The sequence below is a fragment of the Vicugna pacos genome, chromosome 21, assembly GCF_048564905.1.
Source record: "Vicugna pacos chromosome 21, VicPac4, whole genome shotgun sequence".
Classification (NCBI taxonomy): domain Eukaryota; kingdom Metazoa; phylum Chordata; class Mammalia; order Artiodactyla; family Camelidae; genus Vicugna; species Vicugna pacos.
In genome coordinates this window covers 7,800,235-7,827,510 of record NC_133007.1, presented here as the reverse complement: position 1 = coordinate 7,827,510, position 27,276 = coordinate 7,800,235, and the positions used below count along the sequence as shown (strand labels likewise).

At 37.1% G+C, this 27,276-nt stretch overlaps 1 protein-coding gene across 7 annotated transcripts in view; it reads left to right on the top strand.

Moving 5' to 3' along the window:
• The first annotated feature begins 734 nt into the window (after positions 1-734).
• Positions 735-27,276, top strand: part of TDRD5 (tudor domain containing 5) — an 84,115-nt gene continuing 57,573 nt past the window's right edge. For all 7 annotated transcript variants that reach the window (XM_072946027.1, XM_072946026.1, XM_072946025.1 and 4 more), the window contains exons 1-7: positions 735-817; positions 1,510-1,747; positions 2,353-2,760; positions 3,564-3,754; positions 18,340-18,423; positions 20,527-20,583; positions 26,395-26,548. In XM_072946027.1, the coding sequence (XP_072802128.1) occupies positions 1,516-1,747; positions 2,353-2,760; positions 3,564-3,754; positions 18,340-18,423; positions 20,527-20,583; positions 26,395-26,548 (1,126 nt within the window). In that variant the 5' untranslated portion in view covers positions 735-817; positions 1,510-1,515. The remainder of the gene's footprint in view (positions 818-1,509; positions 1,748-2,352; positions 2,761-3,563; positions 3,755-18,339; positions 18,424-20,526; positions 20,584-26,394; positions 26,549-27,276) is intronic.

The following is a 27,276-nucleotide window of genomic DNA, read 5'->3' as shown; positions in this document are numbered from 1 at the left end:
TGATTCTAATGCCTTGGTTATCTTTTCGTTTGTCTTGTTCCTTTAATTGGAGTGTACATTTTAAGGTAAAAGCCTTTATACTATGCCTCTCTATTTACCTCTTAAACTACAAATACACCCTCTTCTTTAGTTTCCTAGCTCTTTTATCTCCAGTGGCACCTGGAATGTTCTCCACTCATTCAGAAAGCCCTCCTCGCCCCACCCTTCTCTCTTCTGGGAGCCTAAGTTGCATCTATCTAACTTAGCACTGATTCTCCAGGCAAGCACTGGAATTGCCTGAAATTTCCCCCGAATAGACGTAGACCTGCTGAATCAGAATTTCTGCTGATCAGACGTGGGCATTTTGTTCCCCTTTAAATAAGGTCCACAGGTGATTCAGAGGCACAGGCAGGTTAAGAAGCTCGCAGGCTCCCTCTCCTCCAACTGCCTGCCGGTCGGTAGGGTGGGACGGCCCCCTGGCCCTGCCGAGGAGGTGGTTGGAGAGGTTCTCCTGCCGTGGCCTCATCTCATGTCTTCCATCCACGTCGAAGGAGGTAGGTGCCGGCCATGCCAGAAAGCTGCCGAGGCTGCCTGGGAGCCCGCCAAGCGGCCCGGCGACTAGGGCGGAAGCCAGGCTGGACCCGGCGCGGCCAGGTCTGTCCAACGGTCCCACTGGCCGCGCGCCCTCGGGGCTGGAACGCGGCGCCCCCAGCGCGCCCCCTCGGGCGCCGGTGCGCAGGCGCGCGGGCCGCCGCGCGGCGCTCGGCCTCGGCCGCTAGTTACGGGAGCGCCTTTGACTTCGTCAGGCCGCAACGGCAGCGCCGGCGCCGGTGTCAGGGTGAGTGGCGGCCGGGCGGGGCCGGACCGCAGACGGCCGCTCCGCCTGCCTCCCTCCCGCCTGCCCCTTTCTCCCGGGGTCGTGGGCAGACCCTAGGGCAGGCGGAAGGGTGCCCCCCACTCCTCCGGGGCCGTGAGAGACGGTGGGGGTGGGGCAGGGGGCCCTCGCCCTGGCGCAATGGGGAGGGGGCGGGCAACGATGAGGCCGTTGACTCGGAAAGCCTCCCGGTGGGTCTGGGTTGGAGGAAGTGACTCTGGTGCGAGCGTCTTTACCCGGAGCCCTGTCCTTGCTTTGGGGAAGGAGGTATTGCGTTTGCCTTCTTCCCAGTCCTGGTTCCTAAAGAGTCGACGAAAGACTCTGGTACTAGGTTTGCGGTGTAGAGTAAGACCCCCGAACAACCCGAGTTAATACTTAATGAAAAGCAAGCCAGGAACTTGGACTTATAAACATACTAAGTGGCAGGTATTTGTTGAGACACACGTAGGTTAGTCAACACAGGTTGGGATTTAGAATTTGAATTTGGGGGTCCTTTACCAAATGAAATTTCAGAGAACTCTCACAGTGTTGCTTCTGTCTCATTACCTTTAAAATTCCCATCTCAGTTTATATTCCACTATTGGCCGTTATAGACTATTTTCTTCATCTTTGCCTGCTTTTCCTCATGAACAATATTTCTATCTTAAATCCTGTAGGGCGCAATGTCTGAACAAGAGCGTATACAGGAATGCCTGAGGAAGGAAATAAGGTCACTTCTCATTTCCACCAAAGATGGTTTGACCCCACAGCAGTTGGAAAAGGAGTACCTTTTGATGGTTGGCAACAACTTACCACTCCGAATCCTTGGGTATCGGTCCACCATGGAGCTGGTGCTGGACATGCCTGATGTTGTCTATGTCTGCCCCCGTGGAGATGGTACTGTAATACTGAAAGGTAGGTTTAAGATTTGAAGGTCTATGAACTTTGTAATAATAATCACTTAGTAAAAAATTGTTGTAGTTCTGCAATTATCCTGCATCCTAGGCAGGGGATCTTAATTTTTTGAGGGAGAAGGGGAGACATAGGCACCTTTGAGGTTGTGGGCAGAGTTAGAGCTTTAACAAAATGAGGATACCTTTCTCTAGAACACTGTGCATTCACAAAAACTACATTTTGCATATGATTTAAGATGATTGCACCTTAAGTCAGGAGAAACTTAACAATGGACCTTTAAATTATAAACTCATTTTTTAAATTTCATGAAGCACAGAAAAATAATTGTAGGAAAGTTTAATGTTTATCTACAGTGTTTGAGATCTTAGTTAGCAGCAATGATAATAAATTAGGTGTTACCTTTCTCTCTTCATTCTCTGGTAGAGAAGCTAACAAGCTGTTGTCTAAATAATGCAAGAAATGGAGGAACCAAGGATTCACGTTTATCATGCTACCTAGATACACAGCTCCTTGGAGAGTTAAAAATTTTGTAACTACAAATGCAAAGAATAAAGAGGGAAGTAAGTTTTCACCTAAATATGATTTCTTTTTTCACATCTTCGTAGCCATTCCAGATGAATCCACCAAAGGAATAGCAAGTTTAGTTGCAAAACAGAGGAGCAGCCATAAGTTTCGAAACTCCATGCATAAGGGAAGGGCCAGTGTTTGCTGTGGGCCCAGCTCTCGACGGCGAGTACCTTATCGAGGAAGGGTACCCCCTATTCTTCCAGCTGTCGTGAAGAGTGAGTTGAAAGACCTCTTGGCATTATCTCCTGTTCTCCTTTCTGATTTTGAAAAGGCATTTGTCAGGCGATTTGGACGATCATTCCAGTACGTGCAGTATGGATTCCTCTCTATGTTTGAGGTGCTGAATGCCGCATCGGATGTTATTTCTGTAGAACAGACCAGGGCAGGTTCTTTGCTGACCCTGAAGAAGAGCATATCAGAGGAAAGGCAGAGAGGATGGCCGGCAGGTAAGCATGTGAGCACTGGTAACTGTATTACGGATCAGCAAATTTTGGAACAGGCGTGGTACACATAGAGGTATATAATGGCCAATCTCCAAGCGTTTGTTGAATTTGAATCCTGGCTCTACCACTTGGTAGCTGAATGATCTCAGGCAAGTTACTTAAAATGTCTAGGAATAATAATACTTGCTTCTTGGGATCATGCTGAGAATTAAGTGAGATGAGATCAGTAAAGTGCCTCGCATTTAGTAAGCTCATAATAAAGTGGTGGCTATTATTATGAAAACACAGGACCTGCTCTCTCTAGAGGGCTGTAAATGAGCATTAGTTATATGTGTTTATATAGAGAAGATATGTCATGGAAAATGAAAAATTTCAAAAATAATACTAGTTGGTAGCATTTACCACCTGGTCTTTGCTATCACTGATCTTTGACCCTAGCAAGCACTGTCGTAATTTATGTAGCATAGTGATAACCACCTTATTTGCATAGCATTTTACCTTGGATTCTCATTCCATAGACTGGTTGGGTGAGTAACTCTGTTGTACAAATAAAGAAGCCAAAGCTCAAGAAAGTTAAGTGACTTTTTGAAAATTTCATGGCTAGAAAAGGGTACAGTTAAGGTTGGATGTTGCTCTTCCATTTATCCAGTGCTTTTCCTACCCCAATCAGTGTTTCTCTAAAAGGCTCAGAAGACTGATACGATCCTTTGTATAGTGTCTCTCTACCCCCTTGACCATATGTACAACCGCCAGAAATAAACTAGAAATTGTTATTGACAATTTTTCTCTCCTTTTGTTCACAAAAGGTAAAAATTTTATCCAGCCTTTTAGAATGAAACAGGGGTCATATCCCACAGGCTTCCCAGTAGCAAAGGCACGCTTTTCACAATCCACTTCAAACATGAAACTACCAAAGCAAATATTCAATGTGGAAAAGATGTCTAAGTCAAATGTAGCGGAGACTTCAAGGCTGAATCACTCTGAAAAATTAAACCAGGTGAGATATATGAATTTGGAGATAGAAATACACCAAAAATATGTTAAATTAAGTGGTTATTACTTAGATCTCATGGAAAAGCTGACTTTTCAAATTCAAGTCAATGAATGAATTCGTTTATTTCAGATTTAACTTAAGCACTTTCTGTGGTTCTGTGGATTAGTAACAAGTGAGAGGTGGCAGTGAGAAGAGTACAATTTTACCAACTCCGTGGTTTCTGCTACTTTCTGCAGATGACTCCCAAACCTGTATCTCTAGTTCCAGCTTCTCACCAAAGTCATAGAAGCATATTTGCAACTTACCTGATGAATATCTTCACCAGAATGGCTGGCCCTGAGCACTGTAATCCTGGTATTTTTCTGTGACTATAATGCTGACAGATTTTGAGTTAAAAAACTACTAGACTACAGCCAACAAAATCCTGGTTAAGTAGGCAAGATAATGTAAATAGAGCTCAAAATAAGCACATGGAAATTAAATTTAAAACACAAAAGTGCTTTATTTCTGTAACTTTTAAAAATTGGCTTTAGTAACATAATTTACATATAATAAAATTTGCCCACTGAAAATGTACAGTTTGAGTTTTAGTATATGTATCTAGTTGTGTAGTCACCATCAAAATCAAGAAACAACATTTCCGTCATCCTGCAGAATTCCTTCATGCCACTTTGTAGTTTGATCTCTTTCCCCAGCTACAGCTACAGACGACCGCAGCTTTTCATAACTATAATTTTGACTTTCCAAGTTTATGGAATTAAATAATATCTAGCCTTTTGTGTCTAGCTTCTTTACCTTAACAGGATGCTTCTGAGATTCATGCAGTATGTATCAGTAGTCTGTCCCTTTTTGTTGTTGGGTGTCATTCCATTGTATTAATATACCTCAATTTGTTATCCATTCACCATTAGCTAATATTTGGGTTGTTTCCCATTTAGGGTGTTATGAATAAAGCCGCTGTGAACAATTGCTTACACTTTGTATGGACATAGACCTCATTTCTTTTGGGTCAATACCCAGGATTAGGATTGCTGGGTCATACAGTAAATGTGCATTTAACTTTTTCCACTATTTCCAAACTGGCTGTACAATTTTACTTTCTCATGAGCCACGAATATGAGTTCCAGTTGCATCTTTGTTAACTTTTGGTATTGTCAATTTAAAAAGTATTAGCCATTTGAGTGGGGTGTTTAGTAGTATCTCATGATTTTAACTGAAGTTTCTCTGATGGTGAATAACATTGAGTATCCTTTCATAAGTATATTTGCCATTTGTATATCTTCTTTGAAATGTCTGTTCATATCTTTACTCATTCTTAAAAGTTGAGTTGTCCTTGTATTGAGTTGGAAGAATTATTTATATGTTTGGGATACAAGTTCTTTATTGAAGACGTGTTATGCAAATATTTTCTTATTTCTTATTTATACTTGCCTCTTCATTTCCTGAATCCTGTCTTTTGTGGGGAAGTCTTTAATTTTGATGCAATCTAATTTATCTATATTTTTGGTTCTTGCCTCCCTAATAGATTTTTGCTTAATCCCAAGTCACAGAAATGTTTTCCTCTAGAAGTTTTATGATTTTAATTTTTAGGTCTATTATCCATTTCAAGTTAATTTTTGAAAAATATTCAAGGTATGGGTCAAAGTTTTCTGCATATGGATAGCCAGTTATTCCAGCACTATTTATTTATGTATACATTTTTAATTTTTTTTTATCTTGGACTTCCAGTTTATTCCTTCCTACCCCCTTCCCCCGCTGGTAACCATAAGTGTGTTTTCTATGTCTGTGAGTCTATTTCTGTCTTATAAATAAGTTTATTTGACTTTTTTTTAGGTTCTGCATATAAATGATATCATAAGGTATTTTTCTTTCTCTTTCTGGCTTACTTCACTTAGCATGACAGTCTCCAGGTCCATCCATGTGGCTGCAAATGGCATTATTTTATTATTTTTTATGGCTGAGTAGTATTCCATTGTATAAATGTACCACAGCTGCTTTATCTAGTCATCTGTCAATGGACATTTAGGCTGTTTCCATGCCTTGGCTATTGTAAATAGTGCTGCTGTGAACATTGGGGTGCATATATCTTTTTCGAATTAAAGTTTCCTCTGGATATAAGCCCAGGAGTGGTATTGCTAGATCATACGGTAAGTCTATTTTCAGTCTTTTGAGGAATCTCCATACTGTTTTCCATAATGGCTGCACCAAACTGCATTCCCACCAGCAGTGTAGGAGGGTTCCCTTTTCTTCACACCCTTTCCCACATTTACATATGATAAGAGTTTAGTTTTGCAAGAAACTGCCAGACTCTCTTACAGACTGGCTGTACGTACGTTTTGCATTCCCACCAGCAGTGAATGAGAGTTCCTGTTGCTCCACATCCTCACCAGCATTTGGTGTTGTCAGTGTTTTAGGTTTTGGTCCTTTTATTAGGTATATAGTGGTATCTCATTGTTTTAATTTACAATTCCCTAATGATAAATAGTATTGAACATCTTTTGATATGTTTACTTGCTGTCTGCATATCTTCTTTAGTGAGATGTCTATTCAGGTCTTTTGCCCATTTTTTAATTGGGTTATCTGTTTTCTTACTGTTGAGTTTTAAGGGTTCTTTGTATATTTTATATGATAATTCTTTATCAGATATGTCTTTTGCTTTTTTTTTTTTTTGCATTTTGTGGCTTACTTTTCATTTTCTTGACATCATCTTTCACAGAGCAGAAGTTTTCAGTTTTAATTGAGTCCAGTTAAATAAATTATTTCTCTTATGGATTGTGTCTTTGGTGTTGTATCTAAAAAAGTCATGGCCATACCCAAGGTCATCTAGGGATTCTCCTATGTTATCATCTGGGAGTTTTATTAGTCTTTATCTTATATTAAGTCTGTAATCCATATTGAGTTCATTTTTGTACAGGGTGTAAGGTCTGTGTCTGGATTCAGTTTTTTGCATGTGGATGTCCAGTTGTTCCAGCACCACTGTTGAAGATTATCTTTGCTCCATTGTGTTGCCTTTTCTCTTTTGTCAGAGGTCAGTTGGCTCAATTTTCATGGATCTTTTCCAGGGCCTTTGCTCTGTTCCACTGGTCTGTTTCTTCTTTTGCCAATACCACACTGTCCTGATTACTGTAGCTTTGTAGTACATCTTGAAGTTGGGTGGTATGAGTCCTCCAAATTTTCCTTCTCCTTCAATATTGAGTTAGCTATTCTGAGTCTTTTGTCTCTCCATATGAATTTTAGAGTCAGTTTGTTGATATCTCCCAAAAAACACTGGGATTTTGATTGAGATTGCATTGAATCTATATAGATCAAGTTGGGAAGAACTGACATCTTGACAAAATATTGAATCTTCCTATCCACGAACGTGCAGTGTCTCTCCATTTATTTAGTAGTTCTTTGATGTCTTTCATCAGTTTTGTATTGTTCTTCATACAGATTTTTTTTAACAAATCTGTTAGATTTATACCTAAATCATTTTGGGGGCACTAATATAAATGGTTATGTGTTTTTACTTCAAAATTACACTGGTTCCTTGTTGATATATAGCAAACTGATTGACTTTTTTATTATTAACCTTGTATTCTGCAACCTTGCTGTAATTGCATACCAATTCCAGTTTTTTTGTTGATTCTTTGGTTGACTTCTACATAGATAAATGTCATCTGCAAATAAAGATAGTTGTATTCCTTCCTTCTGAATTGTCATACAGTTGATTCTTAAATCCTGAGGGGATTAGGGCACCCACCCCCTGCACAGCCAAAAATCCATGTATAACTTTTAACTCCCCCCAAACAACTAATAGCTTACTGTTGACCAGAAAACTTATTGATAACATAAATAATCAATTAACATGTTTTGTATATTATACGTATAATATACTGTATTCTGATGGTAAAGTAAGCTAAGAGAATCATATGGAAAATACATTTACAGTACTGTACTGTATTTATTGATATTGTGAGTTTATGTTGTCTGTTTACAAGATGAATCATCTATCAGTACTTATATCAATATTGTCTTTTCAAAACACTGTGTATGTTATAGTATTAGTAACAGTAGACATCAAAAATGAAAAGATAATGTGAAAAGAAATTAAGATTATTTACAGGTGCAATGATTCATACATTGATATTGTAGGAGCAGTATGATTGTTTTGTGGTAGGCTAGGTAATCAGTATGATTGCTTCAAGGTAGCCTAGCTATACACTAATGAAAGACATGTCAAAATTTTTGTGGCATACAGTATATTAGAGTCATATTTATAATACAGTATTGGAAACATTATTACATTTAAAAAAAAACACTTACCAGGGATGATAGACTGATACGCAGTTTCTCCAATTACAAGGAGAGGCATACTGTACAGTAATGTAATTCTTTGAAAGCAAAGTTAAAAAACAGTAAGAAAATGTACATATTATAAATTGTGTATTAAATATCACTCATCTTATGCCCATGTAAGGATAGACCAGTATCTACATGTATTTTATGCATTCATGACATGTCTTTTTCTTAAATTTTCCAGGCTGCACAGTTCCAGGCTGTGTAGACTACCCAGCTCACAGTTCTAGGCTACAAGTTTATTTAAATTGTCACAAATCTCCAAACACTTTTTAATATATTTGTTGAGACAAACCTGTGTGTATATGGACCTGTACAGTTCAAGTGTTCAAGGGTCAGCTGTACTTACTGTTTCCTTTTCTATCCTTATGGAGTTAGCTAGGACTCCTAGTACAGTGTTGAAAAGCAGTGGTAAGGGGACATCCTTGCCTTGTTCCTGATTAAGTATTTTTTATAATTCTGTTTTATTTCTATTATTTGTTTATTAGTTATAACTCTTTAAAAATGCTTTTAGTGGAAGCCTTTGGCCTTTCAATATGTTTTTATCACAGTTGATTCTCATGTAATATCATACCATTTCACGTTGATTGTAAGAACCTTAGAACATTAGGTTTACATTTCTCTCCTCCCATCTTTTGTGCTATCATTGTGACACATTTTAATTCTACATAGATCATATGCTCTTTAAAACATTTTTATTTTTGCTTTAAAATATTTATTTTGAATAAGCAGTATTTATTTAATATTAAAATATTTAAACAAATTATTATCTATTTATTTTAAAAATAAGTCAACTTTCTTTTAAAGATTAAAAATGGAAAGAAAACTTCTATATTTTCCCACATTTATTTCTGGTGCTCTCCAATTCTTTGCACCCAGATTTCTCTTCAGTATAATTTTCATTCTGCCTGGAAAATTTTAACATATTCTGTGACATAAATCTGTTGGCAGTGAATATTCTAGCTTTTGCTTCTCTGAAAAAGTCTTTGCCTTCATTTTTGAGTGACATTTTCTTCTGGGTATAGCATTCTAGGGTGATGGTTCTTCTTCCCTTTTTAGAAGTTTGAAGACAATTCCAGTGCTATCTGGTGTGCATAGTTTCAGGCAATAAGTCTATGTCCTTCTTCTCTTTGTTCTTCTGTACATAATTTTTTTTCCTTTGATGATTTCAAGGTTTTCTCTTTATCATTGGTTTTCTGCAGTTTGATTCTAGTGTCCCTTGTTACAGTTTTATTTGTTCTGATTGAGATTTGTTGAGCTTTTTGTATATGGGCTTACAATGTTAATGAAACCTGGAAATTTATTTTTAATTAAACTTCATTAAGGTATGATTGACATACAGAAAGCTGTATGTATTTAATATGTACAACTTGATGAATTTGGAGATAATTATGTACCTGTGAAGCCATCACCACAGCTAATACAATATATTCATCAGCTTTGCTCGTTATTTTTTAATTTTTGTGATAAGAACACTTAAAATCTACCCTTCTAGAAAATTTGGAGAATTTTTGTCTTTAATTTTTTCCCCCTTTCTTCTTCATCTGGGATTATGGTTATACCTACACTAGACTGCTTGTTATTTTCTTGCAGGCTGTTGGGTCTCTGTTCTTTTTCTTTTTTGCAAGTCTCTTCCCTTTCCTCCCAGTTGTATGCTTCATTTTGGGTGCTTTTTCTTGCTGTCTTCAAGTTCACTTATCTTTTCTTCTGGAGCATTTAATCCCATCCAGATTATTTTTCATTTTAGACATATTTTTAATTTTTACTTATTTCACTTTGATCTTTTTTATATCCTTCATCTATCTCTTTATTATGTCCATACTTTCCATATATATGTAAGCATATTTATAAGATTTATAATAACTTTTAATGGTCTTATCTGCTAATTTTATCATCTCGATTGTTTACGGGTTTTAAATTTTTTATTTTCCTCCTTGATGTGGTCATATTCTCCAAATCTCTTTGCCTGGCTAGGTAACTTTGATTAGGTGCTAGACATTATGAATTTTTCACTGTTGAGCTATCTCAGAGCTATCTGAGAGGCTGTCTCCCAGGCTATAGTCCTCAGTAAGCACCCTGAATAAAATATAACTCACAACCTTTAGGTTGTGCTTTTTTTTTTTTTTCAGTTGACACAGTGTAGAACTGGCACAGAAACACAAAGTTACACACCCCCAAATTATAATCCAGTAAATTAAAACTAAGTTTTCTTTTTAGCCATAAAACAAAGAGAAACCTATTTTAAACCGTTATTCCCTGTCATTTATGTCTATCTCTGCCTTATAAACATCATGATCTATTTGGAAAACCTATGAGAATGTTATTAAAACAAGTTCAGTAAAGTGGCCAGTTACAAATAATATTTTAAAAAATCAATTTCTTTCCTCATGTGCCATAAGCAGTTAGAATCTCATTCTCAATGACAATAAAAGTGTCACACTATACAATACCTAAAGAAAACACAAGAACTGTGCTTAACTCTAAGAAAACTATATATCTGCATTGAAGAGCAGAAGACAATACTGAATAAATACTGCAACATATTATTGAATGAATACAGTTAATGTGTGAAATTTCACATTTTTAAAAACTTAATTCTGAGAGAAATCTCATTGAAATTTTAGAACTTGCAAGAGTAATTATAAACTTCCAGGAAAAAACAGAATAGAAACAAGTTTGAAAAGAGACCAATTAAGGGGGACTTGCCTTAACATATACTATGGTGAATTTAAAAGTACCAAAATTAGAACAGTTGCGGACAAAATATGTTGCCTGCCCCAAGTAACACAGAATGTTGCCTGCCATTCCAGTAAACAGTGAATGTTGCCTGTCATCAAGGACCATCCCTCCCCAGTGGTGCACCCTGAGGGGAATTCAGGATGGAGAAAAACTGGACCCTGGCCCGAGACAGTTAAGATGTATATCTAAGGAATAATTTCAATAAGCCCAGACTCTTGCCTCTTCCCATACATAGAAAAGCACTAAAATCATTAAACTTGAGATGGCTATTCTTTGTGATTAGCAGTGATCTTTTATGTTTGACCACATGGGTTTGGTTTGTTTTTTTTTTCCCAGCAAAAACTGTGTATCCTGGGTCCTCCCTTTCCTCTTCAGAAGTTTCTCAGAGCAGAGGGACCCCTCAGATTTCTGGATGAGTACTGATCTATGAATAACGCAGGGGAAGGGGGGGGTTCTTTGAGGATGGGGAAACAAACAGTAAGAAGCAACAGGCCAAACAATATCCAGAGCTCAAACAGAGCTGAGAAAAGTTAGTGTTCTTCTAGGTAGAGTGGGAGAACCTCTTAACTCATCAGAAAGGTGGTTTGGCTCCTCAGTGGGGGAGCCAAACGCCCTGGATGGAAGGTTTTTGAGGACTAGCAGTCTTAGTCTGCTGTGGCAGAAAAATGTACATGAGGTAGCTCTAAACAGCAGAAATGTGTTTTCTTGCCCTTCTGGAGGCTGGAAGCTCAAGACCAGGGCTCCAGCACAGTTGAGTTCTGGTGAGGATCCTCTCCCTGACTTGCAGATGGCTGCCTTCTTGTGGTGTACTTTGCTGGCCTTTCCGTGGTGTGTGCTCATGGAGGAGGGGAGCAGGCGCTCTGGTTTCTCCTCTTATATGGGTGCACTAGTCCCATCGTGAGGGGCTATTACTATTTTAAATAATAAGTTTGCCTTGTTTTTTTTCCCAATGTTTGAAGTTTTTATTTCCATTTTCTAAATGGATTATGGTGACTAAAAATTCCAGAAAAAATATTAAAGAATGATAGTGCATATTTCTTTTTCGGAGACTTTATAGAATTGAGTGGGGAGACTTGGCCTTTAACTGTCAGAACCAGGCAATAACAAACACAGAGTTCAGGGCCTTCACTCCTGGCATGGCTAGGAGAGGAGTGAGACACTTTTTCTGTTTATTTTCCTTTGAGTTTCATCCCGTGTTTTGCAGCCCCAAGAATTCCTCCTAGATGCAACCCAATAATCACATTTCACTTCCAGTTGAAGTTTTTGCCACTAGAACTATTTAAATCTTGTGCTAAGGAGTGGGCTTTAATCCCTAAATTATATTTTTAAATTTCCTAGTGGGACAGATTCTGCATAATTATCAGATACCACATAATTCTATTTACAAAAAGTACAACTTTCAATTTCTTAAAATTATAGATCTATCAGTTGCTACGTGTCCCCTCAGAACCCTACAAATACGTGTATCTTTTCATATACATGGAAAAATAATAAATATATAACAATATTAAATTTGAATTGTGAATTTAGACAGCTTTTTTTGATCATCTGCATTTTATGTGTTTTCACAGTGAACATACATTATTTTGTCATAAGAAAAACATGTTATCAAAAAGAAAACAAGTCAGTTTCTCCTTTGTAAAATGAGGACTGGAGTTTCATTTTTCACCTGCAAGAGGAACAGACAGGCTTGTTCATTTGTATCCTACCTTTTCCCGTTGCCGTGTTTTATTTCACAAAAGCAGATGGTTTGAATAATTTGAACCCTGCTTTTTGCAGGGCATAAATAATCTTTTTACCAGATTCTATTTGATTTCCTTTATTTTGACCTTCTTGGAAGAAGTTTGGATGAGGAATGAAAATGTGAGTGAGCGAGTGTGGCTTAGCTGTTATCATTTTAATAAATGAAGCCTCCGATCCTCTGTCCAGCCCAGTGCTTCAGAATTCTCTGCCTTAGTGTACAGACCTGGACCACAGTGCTTTGCTTCCCATTGATAGGTTATTGCCTGTAAGAGCATTTGGTAAAGTAACAGGGATCCGGCCATTCCTTGTTCTCTAGCCCTACAACTAAGAGGACTGTCAAGGAAAAAAATTAATAGTCAATCTAAGAAAGAATGGGAAAGTTTTATTTGAGCCAACCTGAGGATTATAACCTGGGAGGGAGTCTTTCAGAAAGCTCTTAAGACTGTTCCACTTCAACCACCTTGACCTGTTAGAGGTCAAGGTACAGTTATATAAGTTTTTGAGACAAAGGATTATACATCAAAGTAACATACTGACAGTTTCCATAGTCCAGCAGGGCGAGTAGTGGGTCATTGTGACCCCCTACAGGATTGAGAAAGGAGTGTTGTCTCCTAAGGACAACTTTACTTTGCTGGCACGAGGGGGAAATTGCTTTTTTTTTTGCCTGACAAGTAGGCATTCCTGTGTCTTCTAAGGGGATCTGGTTACTGTATAATGCAGATGCACAATGGGCACTGAGGAGGGGAAGGGAGCAGTGGCTTACACTGACAGAAAGAGACTTGTGTTTAATATTTCTTGTCCTGCCTTAAAGTAATGTTACTTCATCAGTACCCCATCCTACCCTGCTTTTAGAGAATTTTATTGTAACATTCAGCATGAGATTTAAAGTAGCTAAACCTGGAATTATAAAAGAATTTCTGATCTTAAATGAATTAAAAATCAGGGCTTCATCTTAGTTTGCAATTAACTTTTAACTTACACTCAAACAGTTGGTAGATTTTACATGAATTAGATGCTGTGGTTGGTACTGCATGAAAGAAAAGAAGCTTTTAAAATTTCCCTTGATGACTTGGCCCAACTGTCTTTGAAGAATATTCTCAACAACCTGTCAAAAGGAGCCCTTCAGTGGTTCATTAGTGCACATCTTTGAAAGTGGTGTTCTCTGGCCAACTGAGAGTAGCTGTTCTGTTCCCTACCTATTTTTCCATGGGTTCAGATGAAATTTTTAGTATGGCAAGTCAAATTCCATATTGCCTAGTCTTTAGTCAGATGAGCTACCTAGGAAATATTTAAGCAGTTGAAAGCATCACTTCTGTATGTGTGTCTGTGCCAGTTTTGTGATCTTTATCAGAAATGTATTAACGTTGCACCATATGGCCCAAAGGTCTTAAGATGTAACTGCTGTTCCTTTCTGCTTTTAGCCTCATTGCATCTTCTTTCCAAAATGCTTCCACCCTCATGTTTCTAAATATCACCCATGTGTCTGTTTTTAAAAACTTTTTTAATTACAAAAGTAATAGAGATTGATTGCAAAAGATCTGAAGTACAGAAAAGCACAGAAGAAAATTCTCCTTTACTTTAATCACCCAGAAAAGTTGACTTTTTCTCTTTTCTTTTTTTTAAATAAAATGAGAATCAAGCCAGGTCTGTGACTTGCTTTTTTAGTCATAATTATGAATTAGGAACATCCCACATTATTAAATATTATAATGGAATATAATTTTAATGCAGCATTATAGATATGCAATAATTTTTTAAAAATTTGTAACCCAGGTTGGGGATTTAGGCTGTTTCTAGTTTTTGCTGTTAGAAATAACCTTACTGATGAAAATCTTGCTCAAATTTGCACATACCTCCATTACTCCACAGGGTAAAATCATAGAGGAGCAGTCACTGCATCTAAAGGAATGTGTACATTTATAGATTATCATATGTGTAGTTAGGTTGTCCTCCATAAACGCTGTTTCAGTTAACACATAAGATGCGTGTGAATGTGCTTCTTTCCTTGTACCTTTGCTAATACTCAGTGTAAATGGACATTTCTTCAGAGAACCCTCCCCTGACCTCTCCCTCTCCAAACAGCTGTCTGTTAGATCTCAGCATTGCTTTCCTGACACCTTCAGGCGTGTTATCCTTTCATGACACTCCGTAGGTTTTTCATAAGGTATTTCATAGTTGTAATCCTGTATGATTATTTCATGTTGGTTTCCCAGCACTAGACTGCAAGTTTCACAAGGACAGTGATCACATCCAGTTGATTTACCCCTGTGTATTCAATGCTGAATACAGTGTGATACACATAGAATGTGTTCAGTACATATTTGTTGAATGAATAAGTGGGCATTATTGTAAAAATAATTTTCTAATTTGACAGGCAAATAACTATATCTGAGTATTAATGTTTGTTTATTAGAGGTTGAACTTTATGCTTTTATTGGCTAGTTAGTGTTTATTTTTATCAATTGCTTATTCTTGTCTTTCTCCATTTTTCTTTTTGATTCAAAGAATCATGAATCTTTTTGATTCAAATCTCTTCTCTGGTCCTGTAGGCTCCTGTGTGAATATAGCGTAAATATTTATTTTTGTTGCTGTTGTTACTTTCCATCTTTATTTATGCCTCTATATTATAATCTTTTGTTCCCTTGATTTATTACCCATTCTTTGTGTTTGGTATGTAGGCACCTGCGACTGAAGCATTGTTGAAATCAAGGTCCCCTCTTGATTACTTTGCTCATGTTAGTCACTGCCTCCCACTCTTAATCCCCCCCCCCACATTATAACTTCTACCCTCTGCTTACAGATATTCTCAAGATTACTTGGACTTTAAAAAATCTCCCTCACCCTGTTCAGTTTAAAGTCAGCTTAATTTAGTCATCTAGCTTGAGGCAAAAAATGTTTTTTTTTTCCTTATCTTCTTAAGAAGCATTCTGTTCCTAGCTAAGAGCCCATCACTATGACGTCTTAACCCAGGCTTGGTAAATATTTTCTCTAAAGGGCCACATAGTAAGTATTTGAGGCTTTGAGGGCCAAATGGTCTGTGTTGTAACTACCCAGCTCAGCCCTCATAGTGCTAAAGCAACCTTGGACAACATGTTAATGAGTGAGTGTGGTCATGTTCCAATAAAATTTATTTATGGATACTGACATTTGGATTTCATATGATTTTCATGTGTCATTAAAAATTTGTTCTTATTTTTTTCCTCAACCATTTAAAAATGTTGAAGCCATTCTTAGCTCGTGGCCTGTGCAAAGACAGATGGTGGGCCAGATTGGACCCACAGGGCACAGTTTGCTGACCATGTCGCAAGCCATGCTCCATAGAGACAACTCATGTTTGTAACCGCCAGTCCTGCCACTTACCTCCCAGACTCTTGGAATTGATTAAAAACAAACAACTGAACAAAAATCTGCTTCACTATTCCAAGGTCCTTTAGCTTTCTGCATAAAATTTGAGGTCTTTGAGGCAGTTTCCTTGGTCTCATTACTCATCCCTGTAGGATCATCAGTTCGTTCTGCTCTGTTACATTCTTCCCTAATTTTTGTCAATTCCACCTTTGTATTATCTCCTCTTTCTATTAAAAATTTTTTAAGTATTTTATTTATTTATTATTGTATTATTTAATTATTTTAGTTTAGTGGCGGAGGGGTTATTAGGTTTATTTAATTTCAGAGGAGGCACTGGGGATTGAAACTGGGACCTCATGCATGCTAAGCACTTAAGAGCTGTAACCTCCTCCCCCTCACCTCCCTTTCTGTTCTTACTTTCCTGGCACCCTGGTTAAAACTCTTGCCCTGAGAATTGCGATGATCTCCTAACTGGTCATCTGCCCTTCCAAACTAATTTCTGCTGCCAGGTTAAATTCTGAAAATGTAATCTTCCCTTGCCCTCAAATCTCTAATATCAGTTTTTATCTCTCTAACCAAGAACAACTCTTTAGTTTGGCATTTAAGAAATTCCTGTGTTAGGACTTCAGTCGACCTTCTTTGGTTTTCTCTTCCACTACTTCTCTAACACCTTCAGGTAAACTGCTTTTTCCTTTTTCCTTTGTTCATCATGTTCCTTCTAACTTCACTGCCTTTTCTCTGCAGTAGTCTCCCCATCCTTCAAGGCCCTCGTGAAAGGAAGCCTGCTGTGTAACCTCATGTGACGCATCCTTCTACACTTCTGTGCCTCTTTAACGGTGCTTAGGGTCTACCTTAGATTGTAGCTGTCTGTGCATTTATCTCATTTCCCTACTTAATTATAAGTGGCTAGAGAGGAATGACACTGTCAAAGGTGGCCCTTTTTGTGTGTTTTGAAACATGTAGCACAGTGATAATTTAATAAGTTGTTGTATTGATTGTTCAAATGGTGGGAGCCTGTTAGGAGGTGAAAAATCAGTTGTCTTCAGCTTCTCTTCTTGTTCACTGGGAGAGCTTCAGGAAATTACCTCCAGGCTTCATTCTCCTTTGGGTCTCCACTCCGTGGCTCTTCACTGGACCTTGGTGTCTGGATGTGCTCCATGTCCTCTGCTCATAACCTGCTGTGCTTCCAGCTTTTTTTCCCCCAATCATTCCCATGCATCGTCTTTTTACCTTATTGGGACCTCTCTATGCCATTGGCTTCTCTCTACGAAAATCCTCAGACCCCTGCTATCTTAACTCAGGCCTCTCCTGTCTTTACTCCCTACCTGTTAAGTTTAGATAATCATCCATTATTTCCTCAACCTTAGTTTTTCCACTTTCTAAGCTGAGAAAGTCTGAACTCCCTTCCTCTTCCTGCTCTTCTCAGGAGTGAGCCTTGCCTCTGAACGCACAGAGAATACCAAAGCCGTCAGACGGTCACTCCCTCCACCTGCTGACTCCACATTCACAGAGCCTTTCTGTATCCCTTCCGGGTCTTTGCTGCTTCATTTCCTTTACAACGGGAGAGCCCTCCTTCCCGCCCTGAGGGCCAGATGCCCCATCAGCACCCTGGCTCGCGCTCACCCTGCCTCCCAGGGACCTTCCACCACCCCATCTCCTCACTGCACTGGGCTTTCACTGAGTGTTCAATAAGAACTGAATAATTTTATAAACAGAAGAAAATCAGTAACAAAAATCTTTTCTGGGTAAGAGTATGGGATTCAATAATTGAAGATTCTAAAAATCTAATTGTTATAGAGAATGTTAATTATCCTGGAAGATTTCAGTGTTTAGTTTTATAAAGATTCCATCTACTCTGAATGTGTTTTATATGGTATAAAATGTTACAGTGCCTGTTGAAGTATAGTTGATGTACAATAGTATGTAAGTTGCAGGTATACAGTACAGTGAGTCACAGTCTTTAAAGGTTATGCTCCATTTGCAGTAATTATTAAAATATTGGCTGTATTCCCCATATTGTGCAGTATATCCTTGTGGCTTATTTTATACCTAATAGTTTGTACCTCTAATCCACTACCCCTGCATTACCCCTCCCCTCCTTTTCTCTCCCGACTGGTAGCCACTAGTTTGTTTGCTTTATCTGTGAGTCTGTTTCATTTCCTGTTATATTTACTAGTTCGTTGTATGTTTTAGATTCCACATATAAGTGATGCCATACAGTATTTGTCTTTGACTTACTTCACTTAGCGGAATGCACTCCAAGTCTGTCCATGTTGCTGCAACAGTCCCTCTTCAGAACAGTATTCTGTCCATTTGGGTGAATTCCACTTCCTTTGATAGATGTTTCCTTTAAATACTCTTTAGAGTTATTCTTGACTTCTTTTTTGACTGTAATTTGAACTTCCTCCTACTCTTTTTCGTAGTTGGAAAACACCTTCAAATCAGTTATTGCACAAATTGGACCTGGAGGGACTATTGATCCAGAACTAAAACATAAGATAAAATTTGTAAGTATTTTCTGTTTCTGGGAAATGGATACGAATAATTGATTACACATTTAGATATCATTGGTGGTTAAGTTTAACTTGCCTACAAGTATTTAAGTTTCATATTTATACCTGACCTTTTCAAATATACTGCAAATGCATTGGCTAATCTTTTAAGATCAGAAAAAAAATCGCATACTCTGAAACATTTTTAATGTTCTCTAAATTATTTCGAAAATATAAGTTCCTCCATAAATTCTGTCTTTTCTTTTTTTCTTCCCCTCAGCCCCAAAAATCATTGTTAACAGTTCAAGGTCTTTCCAACACCAGCTTTATATATATGTATGTCACGTATTACTCTGAACAGTGCATGGTATCCATTATGTGGATACACCAGATTTCGCATATGAGATCTGTTATTGATTAATGTTTGGGTTATTTCTACCCTTGGCTGTTAAAAAATGCTAGTTAATGCCCTTGAACATTTATCTAGTAGTAGAGTTGCCAAAGGTATTGAATATTTTACGTTTTGATAGATATTACTGAATTGCCCTCTAAAAAGTTTGAACAGGTTTACACTCCCACTGACAGTGAAATGTCACCCTTAGTCATGTTTTAACCTGTACATCTTGACTTTTACATTTAGCATCTTTTCATATGCTTAGTAGCCATTTATGTTTCTCACGTCAATTGCCTGTTGATGTCTTTGGCCTAATTTGTTATTTCTCCTTATTAATTTGTGAAAGCTCTTCAGCTATTTTGTGTTGGGCCACAGGGTGTGTACACTTAAAATTCTACTGGGAGCTGTTAATACTGATTTGAATGATCAGTGTCCTTACAACTCTTACTGCCTTATAGTATTCCATTTTAGCTCTTGTGGTTTTATTGAGAGAAATGCAAAAACCTTGGTGCATTCAGGTCCTGTTTTTTGTTTGTTTGTTTGTTTGTTTAGATGTTTGACTAATTGTCCAACAATTATTTACTTAAGGATGTTCAATATGACATTTTTATGATTACAAAATATTAGAGAAAGACTAAGCATTCATTGATAAAGGACTGGTTAAATTATCCACCCAAACTAGGGAATATCATGTGGCTTGTAAGGAAATTTATGTATAACTCAGTTAACTTCTGTGGAAGTATCTCCTTGACATGTTGGACTTGTAAAAACAGGTTTTATAGAATAGCATGTTTAGTTTTGTTCTTTCATGTAAAATTGTGAATAATGCGAGTATGTGTGTATGTAAAGAGGTTTCTGAAAGGATGTTTTCTGAGATGCAGCAGCAACTGTCTCTGAGTCATAGGATTTTGGAATAATTTTAACTTCATGTTTTCCTGAAGCTTGAAGTATTTTTAATAAAATGTATAATATCTAGAAAAACTGCAAGCTTTTTATACCTTATTGGGATAGAGTAAGTCCACTTCTAGAAATTTATCCTAAAAATATTTGTGCAAGTGTGCAAGGTGCAGGTATGAGGATAATTGTTGGATTATTTGTGATAATGAAAAATAGGAAACAGCCATAGATATCAACTAAATACATTTAATTATATTGAATATTTGAAAACTCTATATATCTAGTAAACATGTTGATCCATGTTTACTGATACAGAAAGAGATCTATGATATGTTATTAAAAAACTGGTTGGAGAAATCATGACATTATTTTTATGTTAAAAAAAGGTATTTTTATATACATACAAACAGCATTGGCTACTATCTATGGATATTTTCTCTTTGCTTAACTATATTTTGCAACATTTTCTATAGTATCCATTGCATTTATTTTCTTCCATTTAAAATGCTGGAAATTATGCTGTAGATTATTTCACATGACCTAAAGCTAAATATGTTAGCTGAGCTAAAGAACTATAGGAATTTCTAGGGAGTTGTGGCATTGCAGTATTATGCAAGAACAATTTCTTAACTCTGGAAATGTTGACAGTCACTGCCTTTTTTAAAACTGGGAACTTTTAAAAAACAGAAACTGTGACTTTAATTCATTCATTCAGTAACATTACTTTTGTCTTTGTTATGTTTAAGTTTATACTGTCTTATTTTGGTATTTTGTTACCCAGCATTCCAGTGGTGTCTTTATATTGTGTTTCATTTTCTATTTATTAGGTTGTATCCAAGTTTCCGGAAGGTTTGCTTATTTCTAAACTGCTTGGAGAGTTTGAGGTGAGTGTTTTCTCTTTCATCGTTTTTTTATGGCTTACTTATGCTTTTCATGATTGATAGAAACTTTTCTGCTATTCCTTGGATCCTCCAAGTCCATGCTCTTGAACTTAAGTCTCTTGTTTTGCATTTTGGTGTCCTCTTCTTTACTAAAATAGTTGAGAATATGGTTCTTAATAAATGCTTGATTAGGCATAAGAAGGATATTGTTATATTGTTGGAATAAAAGTTAATTTATTTTTAATGTCTGATAATACCAAGTGTCAGTGGGGATGTGGAGAAACAGAATACCTCATACATTTCTTGTGGGACAAAACCCCTTTGGAGAGCATTTTGGCAGTATCGGTTTTCTTGAAAATCTACACCTCTCATGATTCAGGAGTCCTGCTTCTGCACATGCCCTTTAGAGAAACTCCTCTAACACATGTGCTCATGAAGACATGCTTAAGACTTGTGCACACTGAAGCATGGTAAAAAAGTGGGAACAAATTAAATTGGCTATCAGTAGGAGAAAGGATAAGTAAAGTGAGACTGACATTTATACAATGGAATAATGTGTATTAGATAAAATAAACGCACTGGATTTAGTTCATCCATGCAACATGGATTGTTTTTGGAACCATCATGCTCAGTGAGAAAAGTCACATTGCAGAATGGTAATTCAGATACTGCCACATACACAGTTTTTAGAAAAGGTAAGTAAGTCCTGTACATATGTTACCCGTGTGCCGGGCTCTGTTCTGAATGCCTTTCATATAGTAGTTCACTTGTTTTCACAACAGCCTGAGGCACAGAGAAGTAACCTGCTTAAGGGTCAGGTAGTCAGTAGTGGGTGGAGCCAGGATTTGAAACCCTGGCAGTCTGGCTTCAGTATCCTAACTCTTAACTGCTGTGCCAGGAACATTATCATATATTCACACATATAGATGCAGATAATGTGAGATGCTAATACAGCATAATGGTTAAGATACATAATTCACATTGTTTTAAAGAAATGACTCTTTTAGAGCCACAGAGTTTATTTCAAGTAGGCCCATGAGACAAAGCTAAAACAAAAGGTCTTGATGGTTTTTGGATTGGTGGGTCAAGTCACTCACTTAATAAAGAAATTATAGAAAAAAATTAAAATAGAGTAATAAAGGTATAGAATATGACTTAATCATCACAAAATTCAAGGGTAAAAATAAACGTCCTATGCCAGATCCACAACTCAAAGTGAATAGTTTTTTACCACAAACATTTTAGCAAAAGTAGCTTCCTATAATAGAAATTCATGATTTTAAGGTTACAAATCACTCTTGAAGAAATTAAAACAAAACTTTTAATGTTACAGGGAAGCTCTTTGCCCTTTGTAGTAAACAGATTTTAGGCAGAATTTCAGCATTATTATTAGAAATATATAATTAGTATAGATTTAGTTTAATGTCTATTCTAACTTGTAGAAACACACTAACCCTTTATCCAACATGATATGAAAACTACCTGTATGATCTGTCCCCTTGAAACATGTGGTCAACAGTCTGCCATTCTTTCAAGATCCCTTACCAAGTTGCTAACTGAAGGGGAGATCGTGCAGCAGCAGCAACATAGTTTGTGGATCTTCCTGAAATTTTACAACGACAGCCAGAGAAACTTGATAACAAGACCAAAAATCCCCAGACCATATTTACAACAAAATTGGGTGATGTGTCTCCCATGAATTATTGTTGGAGGGCAGTCAGCCTCATGATATCAGTGTCTGTGCTAGGAGAAAACAGAGGGAAGCAAGGAAACCAATGTCTCATGGACCTGAGGACAGAAGAGCTACAACATAGCCTGCACATAGTCACTAGAATGTACGGCAAGCCATTTTGAAAACAGCAGCTGAAACTGGATAATATTTTGACCTGTCAAACAGCAGAGCACGTCCGATGGTAAGACTTGAGAGGGGTGGAGCACCACAGCCCCTGTGAACCCTTGAAACAGACCAGCCAGAGCTCCCTCCTTGACAGGACCAGACACTGAAGAGACATTGAGCGGGATACAGACAATAGAAAAAGAGGGGTCCAGGTGTAAGTGGGATTAAGGGGATTAAGGGGAAAGAGCCAGGAAATGTCAAAATCAAGCTACCATGTTTTTAAGCAATCTGTGAAAACAACAGGAGGGGCTCTGTGAAGCAGAAAGCAGCCCAGGATGACATCCTGCAAGCCAGGAAGATGAGTTTCACGTAAAAGGTGCATTAGAGGAGGATCAGGGTCAAATCTCTTCATTGTTTTGAGAAAAAGGAGAAAGTAATAAGGAGCGGAATCAGGCAATGAAAGCATGTCAGAAATACATGTCCCTAAACAGATCAAAACTGAAACCTGCTTTTTCAAAAATGCATGTTAAGAGAGTTACACAAAACATGAAATAACAACATAAGCCTCAATTACATGAATTTGGACATAAAGTAAACAGTTCTCAGGGAAGAATTATAAATAAAAAAATCATTTCAGAAGCAAAGACAAAACTACAAAGATTACAAGGCCAAAAATACAGCCTCTAATGTCCTGAGAAAATCAGTAGATAAAAATGAGGAATATTTTGAAAATCAAAAGGAGAGAAAGGAGGCACTGGGGATCCAGGCATGAAAGGCTCTGTTGCTAAGGTATTTGAAATCTACTTAGAAACTCAGGAATGCAAATAAATTAAGATAGTATTACATCTGAGTAGTCTGTATGGGAACAGTCGTACAGATAACTATTGTAAATTCTGGACAAAATATATAGAATCACTCTGTGAAGGTATTAGAATTGTCCAAAAGCAAGCAGAAGCTGGAAAGGAGCCAGCACCTGGAGGAGTGAATGGCACCTTTTTTATTTGCCTGAATTTTGGCCCAGGGGCAAGCCCTGTACAGTGTTTGGAACTGGAGATTTGGCTAGAAATTAGAAGTTTTACTGGCTTAAGGAACCAGAGGGTAGAATTTGGAGCTATGCAAGCTGCTGAAAAATGAGGGGAGAAATCTTAAGAGTGGAGAGAAGTATATATAGAGAGAGAGCACGTAAGTTCTGCCCAGATCTGACTGACTGTTGAACTGCTAACAGCAGCTTAGTGAGGCTTTAAAAGAACTGAAGCCATTTCAGCTGTTGCCCACCACAGGAAGTCAGAGTTTGAGTTTAAGGTTAGTCGGGTTAACTCTCTTCTAAAACTAAGCAAAAAGCAGTAATCTTAGAAGGAGCATAGAAGTTTCCAGAATCCCTACAACTTACCTATTAGGATGTCCAGGATACAAACCAGAATTACTGGATAGACAAGAAACAAGAAAATGTGGCCCTTGGTGAAGAAAAAAAGTAATCAATGGAAACTGATCCTAAGATGATGCAAATGTTGAAGTTAGCAAAAAGGGTTTTAAAGGAATTCTTAAAACCACATTAAAAAGGATATAAAGCAATATATGTTCATAGTGAATGAACAGATAAGGAACCTCAATGGAGAAGAAGAAACTATAAAACCAAGCAATTTTCAGGAGCTGTAAATAAAATATCTGAAGTAAATTCACTGCAGTATCTTAACAACAAATTGGAAACAGCAGGAGAAGGCATCAGTGAACCCAGGACAGGTCGGTGGAAATGATCCAATCTGAGGAACAGAGAGAGAAAGTAAGTGAAAGTTTTTTAAAGGAGCAGAATCTGAGAGACCTGTGGGACAATTCCAAGTAGCCTAACATATGCGTAACCGTGAGGAGAGAAAGATGGTAAGGCGAGATAATGAAAGCAGAAAAAAAGTTTGAAAAAATAATGGCTGAAAATTTCTGAAACTTTGTGAAAGAGTTTACTGATTTAAGAAGCCCAGAAAACCCCACAAATGCATACAAAGAAAACCTTCACAGGCACATTGTGGTCAAACTGCAGAAAATCAAAAATAATTAGAAAATCCTGAAAGCAACTAAGGAAAAGTGATACATTGCCATAGAGGGGAACCATCTTACAAATGATGGCTGACCTTTCATTAGAAACAATAAAGGCTAGAAGACAGTGGAATGACATCTTTAGAGTACTTGAAAACCCCCAGAACACTCTTTGCCCAATTGTTTATTTCCAGTGATAGAATCTTTCAAGAATGAAGGTAAAATAAAGACATTTTGAGATTATCATAAATGGATAATTAATTGTAAACAGCCCTGCACTGTAAGAAACTCTAAAGAATGCTCTGTAGGCAGAAGGAAAAGATGCCAGGTTGCACTTGAATCTACAGGAAAGATTGAAGAGCACAGGAAATGGTAAATGTGTGGGTATTTATAAAAGACTTTTATCAGTTAAATATATGATTATTTATAGCAAAAATTATAGCACTGTATAATTGGGTTTGTAACCTGTAGGTGTAATACCTGTAGAAGCCATAGCATGGTGAGTGGAGGGGCAGAACATGGAACTGTAGATTGCATAAAACTGTCTTGCATGTGATGTAGTACAGCTAGACTGAAAAGGTAAGGATGTGTAGAAAAACAAATAATGCAGAGTTAAAGTCGTAAAGCCAACAGATAAATTAAAATGGAGTTGTTTAAAATACTCAATAAACTCAAAAGAAGACATAGTTTACTGTTCAGCTGTCTTGCTTGAAAGACAACAAAGGAACGGAGTTTGAGAGAAACAAAATACAGATGGAATCAGCAGAAATGAAATAGCAGAAATGGTAGCTATAAGTCCAATTACATTAATAATTTCATAAATGTAATAGAGTATATATTACAATTGATGAAATGATGAGATGGAATGAAAAGCAAGATGCGACTAAGTGCTGTCTGTAAGAAACATGCTATTGGTAAAAAGACGCAGATTGGTTGAAAGTAAAAGGTAAAAAAGATGTACCATATATTCAGTAAGCATGAAAGAACTGAAGTGACTGACTGAAAGAATGTCAGGTAAAGCAGACTTTAAGGCAAAGTGTATTATCAGAGATAGAGGGACATTTCATAAGGGTAAAGGGTTAATTCTTCAAGAATACACAATAGTCAAATGTGTATTCACCTAATAATGCTTTAAGATAAATGATCTAAAAATTAACAATTAATTATGAGTTAGTTCCACAATTACAGGGATTTTCTCCTTATGGCAATTGATACAATAGTCAAAGAAATAAATAAGGTCATAGAAAATTCGAATCACACTTTCTACCACCTTGATCAGTTTGACTTTTATTGAACACTGTACCCAACAACTGCAGAAAACACATTTTATTCAAGTACACATGAAGCATTCACCAAGACAGACCATGTAGTTGGTTATTTTATATTTACATATATTTTCTTGTATCTGTATTTGGTATAGCTCTTTTCCAAGGCAAGAAAATCAAACAGTATACTGTAGGAAATACACAGACACCTGCCTGTTTATCTCAACTTCCAGGGTGAAATAGTAAAATTTTAAGGAAACATTTAAAAACAGTATTATTTTATTGCATGTGAAAAGTGGAAGTGAATGCTCTTTCTCTGAAAAAGAGAGAAGTATCAACAGTTTTATTATGATTTTTGTATTTTGTCTGCCCCCCCTTTTTTTTTTGAAGACTTTCGCTTTATAATCAGACATTTTGAAAAATGACAGGTAAAAATGTCCCCTGATACTCACTTCAATTTGACGTACGCTCTAAAAGGAACTTGACGTTGGCCTGGAAGTTTATGGTGAGGGATTATAGTATCTTGGTTTGTATTATACTTGTTTGGAAGCAAGCGTTTACTGTAATGCCTTAGTTCATTCACCCTGACAAATACAGTTTGGCTAAATACAAATTAAAGCATTGTCTATGGGCATCCGTATATATTATATTCCTGGTTTGTTTTTTTTTCACTTTTGGTGACAGGTAACTTTTAAAGAGCAACTTTCACCCAAAAAACTGGGCTTCTTAAATGTGACAGAGCTTGTTGGAGCTCTTAGTGACATTCTCCGTGTTGAGTTCAGGGAAGGAGAACAAGACTTGCTGGTGTTTGATGCTGACGTGAAGCCTCTACCACCTGGTGAGTTGAATTACAGTGTGATGCAAGCCTAATTTTTTGTTGTTGTTCTCTTTTTTCTGCCCTTTTCCAGTTTTGATGCAAACCTAATTTTTAATTGTCTTTGTAAGGACAGGGAAAAAGAAAGCATTGATTATGTACTAGTCTTTATTGTAACTACATCAACTGAACAGATCACACATTAGCCTTTAAAATGTTTTGTGTATAATGACCTCCTTTCTGGTGATGTGTGTTGTAATAAGGCTAACCTGTATTATTAATAAAGACCATCTGAGTTTTTTGTTCACTTTCTTCATTGTCCAGATTTTTGGATAATTCTAAAAAGCAAGATTTTCTGAAATGATGTTCTAAGTGGGGAAGCACTGCATAGTTCAGTGGTTCTTAACTCTGGTTTAGGAATACATGGAGATTTTTAGAAATACATGGAGGTTCAGAATAAATGGGTGTACATTGGGACCCAGTGGGTGTATATTTTTTAAATAAATGTTTTATTTTGGGATAATTTTAGGTTTTTAGAAAAATTGCAAAGATAGTACAAATTCCCATATGCCCTTCATCCAGTTTCTCCTAATACCAACATCCTACGTTGTCATGATATTTTTATCAAAACTAAGAAATTAACATTGGTATGTTGCTATTAACTAAACTCCAGATGTTATTCCAATTTTACCAGTTTTGTTCTTTTTCTGTTTCTGGATATATTCCAGGATGTCACATTGCATTTAGGGCAC